At 36.8% G+C, this 13417-nt stretch overlaps 1 protein-coding gene across 1 annotated transcript in view; it reads right to left on the bottom strand.

Annotated features, from left to right (window-relative positions):
• Positions 1–1183: 1183 nt before the first annotated feature.
• Positions 1184–13417, bottom strand: part of STAM (signal transducing adaptor molecule) — a 92198-nt gene continuing 79964 nt past the window's right edge. The window contains exon 14 of the mRNA XM_046013754.1: positions 1184–2507. Within this exon, the coding sequence (XP_045869710.1) occupies positions 2276–2507 (232 nt within the window). The 3' untranslated portion in view covers positions 1184–2275. The remainder of the gene's footprint in view (positions 2508–13417) is intronic.

Raw genomic sequence — 13417 nt, 5'->3', positions numbered from 1 at the left:
CACTCAAATTCTATAAAGGAAATAAACAGAGAAGTAAAATTTGCTTCACAGAAATCTACATTATAGTTAATTCATTTTATACGTAATTCTACTCCTTAAAAAAGGGAAGGGGTAGCTATATTTTAAAAGTATGATACATACACCAGTTTTGGAACAAATTCATTTGTGCTCCTAACTGATCCTTTCCTATTTCTATCCTTGCCATGTCATCTGAATGATGGAAAATCCAGGTTCCCCTGCATTGGAATTTTTCTGTCTGGTATTTTTATATGAAATAAATGCAAAGCACAAACTAATACGGTTCTCAATTTTAAGTGCTCATCATTTAAACCTTTATAAGGCTAGTAATAGGTAAGAAAAACGTGTATGTACTGTAATAAGGGTAGTTTTTCATCTCACCATTCATTGACTTTGATAGGTCAAAAAGCATACTAGAGACTGTATAACTGATGTTACAGCATGAAGGATATCAAGTTAAATTGGGAAAATGATACATTTACCACTGGTAAACAAAAATTTATCAAAAGACAAAGAGAAAAATACATTATGACCTGGAGAAAGTCTACCAGTTAAACTAGAATTTTCAAATTGGAGTGAAAAAGATTATAATCTGTTTGACAATATTTATCAAGAAACAATATATTAAAAAATTTTTAGTATAAAGTGTGAATTCAGTTTCTAAAGTTACTGTTTGAGGGCCACATACTCTAAACTCAGGTTAACACAACACTAGGGTGACATACTGAAGTTGAAGACAATGCTGTAAATTTGAACCTATAATATGAGTCACCATTAAAATTACTTGCCACAGAAGGAATCATTTGTCAAAAAGGAAAGGAATAATCTACCTGATTACAGCAGTCTTCGAAAATGCAAATTAAATTTTCATTTATGGTGTGAAACATGTTAAGTCAATTCATTTAATATAATGCTGAACTCAATTTTTCAGTTGTTTAAACAGTGTTAAATTATAGCACAACTAGGGAAATGATAAATATTTAAGAAGATTAAAATATCAGTGGAAAAACATATTTCATGAGATCAAAGGGAAAGCCTTCATTATAGGGCCAAAATAATTCCATTAGAACTTTAAGAGAGAAGAGCCCCGAAAGTCCAGTTTGAAAGATAAGAATAAATATACAAACTCTGAAGCAAAACCAGGAATATAGAATACTTTGAAATATCTACTTATATCCATTTTAATGAACAATTAAATGATACAATGTGTTAAAGACGTATTTAAAAGACTAATAGTGGGAAAAGACAGATGAATCAAATTTTGTTTATATCCTAAATAATTACAAGAGACTTTGAAAGTGTAGTGTAATTCATGTTTTCTTTCCAGTTTAAAAATTTCTATCCATTGCCTCTATCTTTGGTGTCACTGCCACCAATAAACACAAGTATACAGCTTAGAAATCTAATTAACTATCTTCAACTAGGAAAAAGTAAACCAACATTATTCCTTTAAGAATAAGATATAAAGAATGTGATCCTACTTAATTTTGTCTCATGGTCCCACAGTATTCTGAAATATCATGCCGAATGTAAAAGTTTGAAAGGGAACATCATCATTTGCTATAATTGAACCAAAAATTTAGCTACTGTACGCTGGTGTCATGACAGCTAGTAGTATGCAGAGGCTACAGAAAGACATAAAATACTATGTTTAGCTCACAATTAGTCAAAGGAAGGTTCAGTTTAATGTGAAACTGAAACATCGACAACATAATGCCTTCACGTAAATATGCTACAGCTTTGTTCTCTTGCAGTTTAAAGGGATGGTGTAATTATATTAAATTTACACAAAACATTATGAAACATGGTAGTTGTTCATGATTAAAATAAAATAGCAATGTAAATTAATTTAACAGTGTTAAATATATTCACATGATCACCACTGTGATTCAAAATGGCCACTAATGAAGTTACACAGCAATATATGTACATAACATTTGCCACAACAGTTTTTGTAAGTTTGACTTTTTGCAGACCAGGTAATTTCATGAGACAAATAATCTTGTATCAATTCTTTCATATTATGAAAGGAATTAAATGTTGTAAGTAGTTTCATTCCTCTAGGGGAGGGGGGAAGGGAGAACCTCTAAAAAGTCAGTGCAAATTGAAGAGAGTTCTACCTTCTCGAGTATTTGAACCTGTAGACCAAGGTAGATTCCTAGAAGCTGAGGATAAACAAACTTTATGATATTAAAGACTCTCACAACATTGTCAGCGGCATTTAGCAGATATTTGCCACAAAGAGGAATCCCAAGTCCTATAGCAGAGCCTTCTGAGAATATGGTTGCTGTGGCTGAGGTGGCTGTTGACTGCCTCCTGGCTGAGGCAGTGTTGATGATGTTAAATTATAGTTTGGCACCTGGGACATATTAGTTCCTGCATTCTGGTATATAGTGACATCAGCAGTAGCAGCAGCAGCAGCAGGAGGAGGACTATATACGGAGGCCTGGTTGGGATATGTATTTCCTTGAACAGAACTGACCATTGTGCTGTGGAGGGGGGAAAAACACTCAATTAGATCAAAACTGACTTTTAGCCATTTAGAGATAAACAGGAAAGCTATTCATTAAACATTCATTCATTCAACCCATTTCATAAATACTTATTAAATACCTATAAGAGCCAAACATTTGCTAATTTAAACACTGGGATATTACAAAGAAAGAAGGAATAAGAGTCCTTACCATCAAGGACCTTAAATTCTAGTAGGAGAATAAAGATACAAGTCTATAATATGTCAAGGGATAATAACTGGTATGAAGAAAAATAAAGCAAGTAGAAGGACCAAGAGCACCTGGGACAAGAGGTTCCAGTTTCTGAACAGTGGCAGGGGAAGGCCCCTCAGATAACATTACATTTAAAAGACAGCTCAAACACATGAGAGGGGGAGTCATATTAATTATGGGGGGCAGTATATCAGGCAAAGAGGACAGCAAATACAGAAGCCTATAAGAAGAGAAAATGCCAGACATGTTTAAGGAACAGAAAAGAAGCCATGCTGGAGACAAAAGTGAGCCAAGGGGAGAACAGCATAACATAAAGCGACAGAATTAAGGGGGAGGAGAGCTTAGAACATGTGGCGCCCTATAGACCGTAACAAGGATTCTGGCTTATATTTGAGTGAGATGAAGATACTGACTGGTTGATTTTGGACAAAAGACTGATGTCATTTGATTCAGGTTTTAATAGACTCACTTTGGGCCAATGATAGATACAAGGATACCTGAAAGGAGGCCATTACAATTGTCTAGATAAGAGATGACAGGTAGCTCGAGCCATGGTGGACATGGTAAAAAGGAGAGGAAAGGGTCAGATTTTGAATGCACTGCCATGAAAATTTGCTAGTGGGAAGTGGTCAAGATTGCCTGAAGTTTTAGAACTGATTAGCAGAGTGGCCATTCACTGAAAAGGAAGACTACAGATAAGGACTACAGCAGATTTGGGGAGGGAGAATCAAATTATAGTTGTAGACACATTGAGAGACCTAGGAGATTCACAAAAGACAATGGACAGGCCTGGAATCCAACTGAGAGGAGTCACTGGCATACACACAAGTGTTCAGAGTCATGCGCCTGAACTGAGATCTCCAAGGGACTACAAACAGAAATAAAGTAGTTCTTATTTAACCCTAGACCTAGAAAAAAGGAAGATAAATAAGCACTAGGCAAAGAAGACTGAGGAGTGGCAATCAGGTGGAAGAAGCACTAAGAGAGAATAGTCATGTGAAGACAGAATTTCAAAAAGGTCAAGTGAAGACATATTTCAAAAAGGAAGTGAGCACTGGATGTCAGAGTACAGAAATCACTAGTCTTTGACCAGAGGGGTTCCAGTGACTATGGCAGATGAAAGCTTAATAACCTTATTTCTCTTATTTCCATGAAAATAAAGCAGCGTTATAAGAGGCCTCCTGGGGTGCCTGGATGACTTAGTCAGTTAAGCATTTTGATTTCAATTCAGGTCATGATCTCAGGGTTGTGAGACTGAACTTGGAGTTGGGCTCTGTGACTGGGCATGGAGCCTGCTTAAGATTCTCTCTCTCCCTTTGCCCCCCAATCAAATAAAAAATAATAAAATAAAATAAAATAATATAAAAGGGGCCTTCTATCAACTCCCACATTTACTATCTGTACCATACCCACATAAGACTCTGCATTCCCTCTCACAGAAACCGATCAAGGTGAGTGCTCCCATCCAAGGCACCCTCCACTGTGAATGGCTCCTATTCCACCAAAAACATTCCTTCAGGATTGCTGCTGTCTCTGCTTCCTCTCCTCCTGTTCCCAATCTGCTATTTGAGTTTCTACTCTGTGTAAGATACCAAGTTAACTAAACAAAGAAAAACATTAAGAGGTTTAATATTGAAATTCCTCACACACACAACACTTTCTATTAAAAATGTAAAACATGTTAATAAAAAAAAGAAAAAAGGGGTGCCTGGGTGGCTCAGTGGGTTAAGCCTCCGCTTTCGGCTCAGGTCATGATTCCAGGGTCCTGGGATCGAGCCCCACATCAGGCTCTCTGCTCAGTGGGGAGCCTGCTTCCCCCTCTCTCTCTGCCTGCTACTCTGCCTCCTTGTGATCTCTCTCTCTGTCAAATAAAAAAAAAAAAAAAAAAAGAAAAGAAAAAAAAGTAAAACAATCTATACAATGGGGAATTGCCCAAAATTTTCAAAATATTGCCTATTTCTAAACTTATCTTCAACTGCTACATTGTTTACAAATCACTTGTAAATTCAATGCTCTTCTACTTTGCAAAAAAACCACCCCAATTCATTATAACAGGTAGCCATTTACTGTTACATTCCACCAACTAATGTAACCACTTAAGTAACATTTAAAGACATTACCCATTATCATTCTATGTGCTGTGTTGTGAGATATAAAGTATAACAAGAGGTTGGATTTGATGCCATTACTTATGTCAGTAAGATTCACAATACTGGTATCATAAATACAGTGTTCAGACCAAGTGTTTAGTTGTGGAGCCAAAATGCCTGGTTTTGTATCTTGCCTAAGTAGGACCTTAGTCCTCCCCTCTGTGTCTCAGTTTCCTCATCTAATAAAATGGGTGACAGTGTATCTACTTCACAGGTTATTAGAGTAAAAGAGTGGTAATACATGCAAAGCATATAGCACAGTGCCTGGTACTTATTGAAACACTCCGTAAACATTAGCTATTACTGCAGTGATTCCCATTTTGTACAATATTTCCTATCTCATTCATGGTTCTGCCATCTACTTGAGGGTAAAACCCAGCAATTCACCCAATATTTCTCTTTCATACCGCTGGTCTACCCTCGCTCCTCACCTTGTCACCAATATGTAATCATTCGTTAATCTCCTGAATAACTCTTTCCCCATCTCTTAATATTTCATCCTGGAGTTGAACAATCATTGCTTGTCTAATATATATAATCTCCTGGCTTCTTACCTAGGCCCTAAAAGTTCATCTCTACTACTGCTATTTAAAGACATTTAACAAGATTCCCCAGGTAAGACCCAACCTCCTTAACATATCTAGGACCATTCATTATCCTTGCCAGTAACTCCAAGTGTTATCTCTCCCCCATCCCACTGAAGACTTTAATCCTTTAGTAACCCTGTACTGTTTGGTAATCCCCAAAATGTGCCATGTATTTTCACAACTCTTCCGTTTATTCATTCCAGGGGTATCAAGCCATTTCACACTACCAAGTCTTTACTTATGACAGAACATCTTTCTTTTTTCTTCCAGGCTAAGAATAACACAGCTTGAGCACATTTTCTTGTAAACCTTCCCTGAACCACAAGGCTCCTAAAGCACCTTGCAAATACCTCTACTTGTAATTTGTTATAATTACATATTTTTTTGTGTCTGTCTCTACTAGCTAGTAAGTACCTTGAGGCTAAGAAACTCTAAATAAATGGTCAACTAATATTTGACAAGAGAGCCAAGAATATTCAATGAAAAAAAAAAAAAAAAGATAGCCTCTTCCATAAATGGTGTTGAGAGAACTTGATAACCACATGCAGAAAAATGAAACTGGAATTCTGTCTCGTATCATTCACAAAAACGAACTTGAAATGGATTAAAGACTTGTATTTGAGACCTGAAATTCCCAGAAGAAAATATGAAGAAAAAGATCTCTGACACTGGTCTTGGTAGTAATTTCCTGGATAGGACAACAAAAGCAAAAGCAACAAAAATAAAAATCAACAAGTGGGAGTATATAAAAAATGCATAGCAAAAGGCAGTCAGCAAAATGAAAAGACAACCTACAGAATGGGAGAAAATGTTTTTAAATCGTATCTCTAATAAGAGGTTAATATTCAAAATACATACAGAACTCACATAACTCAATAGCAAAAAAACTAACAACCCAAATAAAAAATTGACAGGGGAATTTAATATAGAGTTTCCTAAAGAAGACATAAAATGATCAATTAGTACAGAAAAGAGCTTAATATTACTAATCATCAGGGAAATGGAAATGAAAAGCATAATGAGATATCACCACATACCTGTTAAAGTAGCTATGGGAAAAAAGAATCCTTGGGCAGTGTTGCTGGGAATGCAAACTGGTATAGCCACTATGGAAAATAGTATGAAGGTTCCCCCCGCCTCCCAAAATTAAAAATTGAACCACCATATGATCCAGCAGTACTATTTCTGGATATATATCCAAAGGAACTGAAATCAGGACCTCTTAGAGTTCTCTGCACTCTCATTTTCACTGCAGCATTACTCACAATAGCCTAGATATAGAAACAATGTGTCATGAGATGAATGAATAAAGATGTGGGGTACCCTCATACATACACACGCACATACAAAGGAATATTATCAAAAACAAGAAAGAAGGAAATCCTGTCATTTGTGACAATTTGGATGAGACATAAAGACATTATACTAAGTAAAATAAGCAAGATACAGAAAGACAAATGCCATATGATCTAATTTACATGTGGAATCCAAAAAAGTCAAATTCATACAGAGGAAAGGGATAGTTAGCAGGGCTTGGGGATTGCTGAAAATGGGAAATACTGAATAAAGGGTACACACTTTCAGTTATAAGATGAACAAATCTGGGGACCTAATATATAGTATGGCAGTTCTAGCTAATAATACTGTATCATACACATTAACGCTGCTAAGAGTAAATCTTAAATATTCTCACCACAAAAGAGAATGGTAACTAAATGAGGGGATAGAGGTAGTAGCTAATACTATGGAGTGGTAACCACTTTATAATATATAAATGTATCAAATCAACAAATTTATCCCTTAAACTTATACAATATTTTATGTCAATCTTATCTTAATAAAGCTGGAAAAATTCTACATCATGTTCTGGAACAGACGAAATATAAAGTAAACATCTGTTTAATAGAAATTAAATGAAGTAACAGACAAGCTTCGGTCACCTTAGTACTATCATGGGCATCATTGCTACAGGCAGAAACAATAGCTGAAAACTTTCCTAATCTCGAGAATGAAATAAACATGCAGGTCCAGGAAGCTCAGAGAGTTCCCAAGAAGATGAACCCAAAAGATCCACACCAGAACATGTTATAATTAAAATGGTTAAAGTTAAGATAAAGAGAAAATCCTAAAAGCAGTAAGAGAAAAACAACTTATTCATATAAGAAAAACCCCATGAGGCTATCAGCAGATTTTTCAGCAGAAACTACAGACAAAAGACAGTACTCACAAGGCCAATGGAAAAAAACAAAACAAAACCAAAAAAACAAAACAAAAAAAACAAACAAAAAAACACCTCCAACCAAGAATTCTCTACCGAGCAAGATTATCATTCAGAACTGAAGGAGATTAGAAGTTTTCCAGATAAGCAAAAGCTAAAGGAATTCATCACCACTAAACACTAAACATGGCTTTACAAGAAATGTTAAAAGGATAACTTTAACCTAAAAAGAAATGGCACTAATTAATAACAAGAAAACATACAAAAGTAAAAATCTCATTGGAAAAGGTAATTATCTAGTAAAGGTAGATCAATCACTTATAAAGCAAGAATGAAGATTAAGCTACAAAAATAGTAAAATTAACTAAAACTATAATAGTTAGTTAAGGAACATATAAAATAAAAAATACAAAATGAGGGATGCCTGGGTGGCTCAGTGGGTTAAGCCGCTGCCTTCGGCTCAGGTCATGCTGCCGGGGTCCTGGGATCGAGTCCTGCATTGGACTCCTTGCTCGGCGGGGAGCCTGCCTCTCTCTCTGCCTCTGCTTGCCTCTTTGCGTGCTTGTGTGCTCTCTCTTTCTGACAAATAAAAAAAACTTAAAAAAAAAATACAAAATGACACACTAAAAATATAAAAAACAGGTAGAAGGTAAAAATGTAGTTTTGGAATGTGTTCAAATTTAAGTTACTATCAATTCAAACAGGAAGTTATACACAGAGCAAGTTATATGTGAACCTCATAGTAACCATAAAGCAATAACGTATAGTAAATATACAAAAGAAAATGAGAAAAAAATCTAAACATACACTAAAGAATGCCATCAAACCACAAGAGAGGAAAAAGAAGGAACAGACAGGAGAACTACAAAAGTAGCCAGAAAACAACTAACAAAATGGCAGGTAATATATACCTATCAGTAATTACTTTAAATGTAAATGGACTAAATACTCTAATCAAAAAACATGGGATAGATTAATAGATTAAAAAAACATGACCCATCTATATGCAGCCTACAAAAAGACATACTTTAAAGGACAGAAAGAGACTGAAAGTGAAGGACTAGAGAAAGATATTCCATGCAAATGAAAACAAAAAGAAACTGAAGTAGCTATACTCACACTAGATAAAATAGGGATCAGAAGACTGTAATTACACTGAGCCCAAGTGGCTCAGTCAGTTAAGCATCTGTCTTCAACGTCAGGTCATGATCTCAGGGTCCTGGGATTGAGCCCTGTGTCAGGCTCTCTGCTCAGCAAGGAGTCTACTTCTCCCTTTCCCTCTGCACCACCCCTACTTGTACTCCCTCAAATAAATAAATAAATAAAATCTAAAAAATTGCATCAGTTCAACAGATGCAGAAAAGCATCTCATGAAATATATCCAATTATAATGAAAACTCTCAGTAAAGTGGGTACACAGTGACCATTACTAGACATAAGAAAAGACATAATGACAACAGCCACAGGTAACATTATATTCAATGGTAAAAAAAAAGCTGGAAGCTTTTCTTCTAAAATCATGAACAAAACAATGATACTCACTCTGGCCACTTTTACTCAGATCCTAGTGCGTATCCCAACCATAGCAATTAGGCCAAGAAATAAAAAGAAGGTGGAAAGGGGAAGGCGTAGAGGAAGAGGAAGGGTAAGTGTAAGGGAGAGGAGAAGAGAGGAGAAGGCAGGACACCCAAATTAAAAAGGAAGAAGTAAAACTGTCACTATTCATTGATGATAGGATACTGTATGTAGATAAGCCAAAAGACACCACCACAAATTTGTGAGAATACATGAATCCAGTAGTCAAATGTATGTGACAAAGATTTGAGAAACATAAAAAATCAATATACAAAATTGCGGCATTTCTTATACACTAATAATGACTTATCAGACAAACTGGGAAAATAATCTCACTGGGGAGGAGTCAAGATGGTGGAGGCGTAGCAGGCTGAGATGACCTCAGGTAGTAGATCACCTCTATATATAGTTTATCAAACCATTCCAAACACCTACAAAACCAACAGGAGATCGAAGAGAAGAGCATCAATTCTAGAAACAGAAAATCGACCAGTTTCTGAAAGGTAGGACCTGCGGAGAAGTGAATCCAAAGCAAAGATAAGATAGACTGCGGGGGGGAGGGGCCAGCTTCCAGGAAGCAGCAGAGCAAGGGAGCACAAAATCAGAACTTTTAAAAGTTTGCTCTACTGAGTGACATCGCACCAGAGGCTAAGCGGGGGTGGAGCCCTCGTGGGGACAGCGTGGTCTCAGGTCCCGCGGTGTCACAGAGGGATTGGGGGTGTCTGAGTATCACAGAACTCAAAGGTATTAGAGTGGGGAAGCCAGCTATAGAGACAGAGCCAAGGAATGAGCTCTCAACTCGGGGTTACCTTAAACTGTGATCCATGGCACAGTCAGGCACTGTTCTTTGAACAGGGACCCCACAAGTGGCAGATCTGGGGATCCCCCCGAAAGACTGGCAGGGATCTGCAGGGTTTGGAAACTCCAGGTGGGTCTGAGTGCCAGAGACACAGACACTTGGTCACAGGCTGGATGAGCTCGGAGTGCAGCTGGAGGCCAAGGAGACAGGAGTGATTGAGCACTTTTCTCCCAAGGCACTGAGGAGTGAGGTCCCGAGCTCTCAGCACCCCCAGGCTGGAGACTGGGAGGACACCATTTTCATTCCTGTCCTCCAGAAATCTATGGAAAGTGTTCAGGGAACAAAAGTTCCCGAGAGCAAACCCGAGCAGATTACTTAGCCTGGCCCCTGGCAAGGGTCGTGCAATTCCGGCTCAGGAAAAGACACTTGAGAATCACTACAACAGGCCCCTCCCCCAGAAAATCAGCAAGAAATTCATCCAAGACCAAGCTCACTTAACAAGTAGAACACCAGAATTCCAGAGGAGGAGAAAGCAAAGTATGGAATTCATGTCTTTCTGCCCATGATTCTTTACTCTTGCAAAGTTAATATTTTTTAATTTTATTTTTTTCTTATTCTAATTTTTTTAACTTTTACTTTCCTCTTTTAATGTTTTTCAACTAGTTTATCCTAACAATACTATACATAAAAAGAAAATCTTTTTGAACCTTCATTATTACACTCATATTTTATCCTTCATTGTTATCTAACTTGAATTTTTGTATACACATAGGGTTTTCTCTTCTAAAAAATTTTGGGATACAACTTCTTCTAATAGAGCAAAATATACCCTAAATCTACCACAGGACTTTGTTTTAGTCTCCAGCCTGAGCAAATTCTCCCCACTTTCTTTTCCTTTCTTTTCCCAACCAACTTATCTTGTCAACTCTTTTTCTAGACTTTTTAAAAAATTTTCATCTTTACATTCATATTCCATCCCTTATTCGTGTTTACACTTATTTGTGTGTGTGTGTGTGGTTATGTGTGTGTGTATATATATATATATGTAAGTTTTTCTTTCTTTAAAATTTTGGGACGTAGTTTCTTCAAAGAGACTAAAATACTCCCAAAATTAAGTGGGTGGCTCTGTTCCATGCACCGGTCTAAAGCATATTTTTTTCTTTTTTCCTTTTTTCTTTTTTTTTAATTTCTTTTTTGAACTTCTTACCCCCTTTCTTCCCCCCACAATTTGGGGTCTCTTCTGATTTGGTTAACGGATATTTTTCTGGGGTCTTTGCCACTCTTTTAGTATTTTATTCTCTCCTTCATGTATTCTTATCTGGATAAAATGACAAGGCAGAAAAACTCATCAGGAAAAAAAAAAAAAGAACAAGGTGTAGTACCTAAGGCTAGGGACCTAATCAATATGGACGTTTATAATGTGTCAGATCTAGAGTTCAGAATGATGATTCTCAAGGTGCTAGCTGGGCTCAAAAAAAGCTGGGCTCAAAAAAGACACAGAAGATAATAGAGAAACCCTATCTGGAGAAATGACTAAAATCTAACCAAGCTGAAATCAAAAGCTATTAATGAGGTACAATAAAAAATGGAGGCTCTTACTGCTAGGATAAATGAGACAGAAGAGAGAATTAGTGATATACAAGACCAAATGATGCAGAATAAAGAATCTAAGCAAAAGAGAGACAAACAACTACTGGACCACGAAGGGAGAATTCGAGAGATAAGTGATACCATAAGATGAAACAACATTAGAATAATTGGAATTCCAGAAGAAGAAGAAAGAGAGAAGGGAGCAGAAGGTATATTGGAGAGAATTATTGGAGAGAATTTCACTAATATGGCAAAGGGAACAAGCATCAAAATCCGGTAGGCGCAGAGAACCCACCTCAAAATCAGTAAGAATATGTCCACACCCCGTCATCTAATAGTAAAACTTCCAAGTCTTAATGACGAAGAGAAAATCCTGAAAGCAGGCCAGGACAAGAAGTCTGTAACATACAATGGTAAAAATATTACAGTGGCTGCAGAATTATCCACAGAGACCTGGCAGGCCAGAAAGAACTGGCATGATATATTCAGAGCACTAAATTAGAAACACATGCAGCCAAGAATATTATATCCAGCTAGGTTATCACTGAAAATAGAAGGAAAGATAAAAAGATTCCAAGACAAACAAAAACTAAAAGAATTTGTAAACACCAAACCAGCTCTACAGGAAATACTGAAAAGGGTCCTCTATGCAAGGACAGAGCCCAAAAGTAGTAGACCAGAAAGGAATAGAGACAATATACAGTAAGAGGCACCTTACAGGCAATACCATGGCACTAAATTCACATCTCTCAATAGTTACCCTGAATGTAAATGGGCTAAAATATAAATGTAAATTAAAAGACACAGGGTATCAGAATGGATAAAAAAACAAAACCCTATCATTATGCTGTCCATAAGAAACTCATCTTAGACCCAAAGACACATCTGGATTTAAAGTGAGGTTATGGGGAACAATTTACCATGCAAATGGACATCAAAGAAAGCTGGGGTGGCAATACTTATATCAGATCAATTAGATTTTAAGCCAAAGACTACAATAAGAGATGAGGAAGGACCCTATATCATACTCAAAGGGTCTGTCCAACAAGAAGATCTAACAATTTTAAATATCTATGCCTCTAACATGGGATCAGCCAACTATATAAACCAATCAATAACAAAATCAAAGAAACACATCAACAATAATACAATAATAGTAGGGGACTTTAACACCTCCTTCACTGAAACGGACAGATCATCCAAGCAAAAGATCAATAAGGAAGTAAAGGCCTTAAATGACACACTGGACCAGATAGACATCACAGATATATTCAGAACATTCCATCCCAAAGCAACAGGATATACATTCTTCTCTAGTACACATGGAACATTTTCCAGAGTAAATCACATCCTGGGTCTAAAATCAGGTTTCAATAAGTACCAAAAGATTGGGATCATTCCGTGCATATTTTCAGACCACGATGCTCTGAGGCTAGAAGCCGATCACAAGAGGAAAGTTGGAAAGCACCCAAATACATGGAGGCTAAAGAGCATCCTTCTAAAGAATGAATTGGTCAACCAGGAAATTAAAGAAGAATTGAAAAAATTCATGGAAACAAATGATAATGAAAACACAACAGTTCAAAACCTGTGGGACACAGCAAAGGCTGTCGGAGAGGAAAATATATACCAATACAAGCCTTTCTCAAGAAACAAGAAAGGGCTCAACTACACATCCTAACCCTACACCTAAAGGAGCTGCAGAAAGAACAACAAAGAAAGCCTAAACCCAGCAGGAGAAGAGAAATAATAAA

The sequence above is a fragment of the Meles meles genome, chromosome 7 (genome assembly GCF_922984935.1).
Source record: "Meles meles chromosome 7, mMelMel3.1 paternal haplotype, whole genome shotgun sequence".
NCBI lineage: Eukaryota > Metazoa > Chordata > Mammalia > Carnivora > Mustelidae > Meles > Meles meles.
The sequence above is the reverse complement of the archived record's forward strand: the minus strand, read 5'-3'. Positions and strand labels throughout refer to the sequence as shown.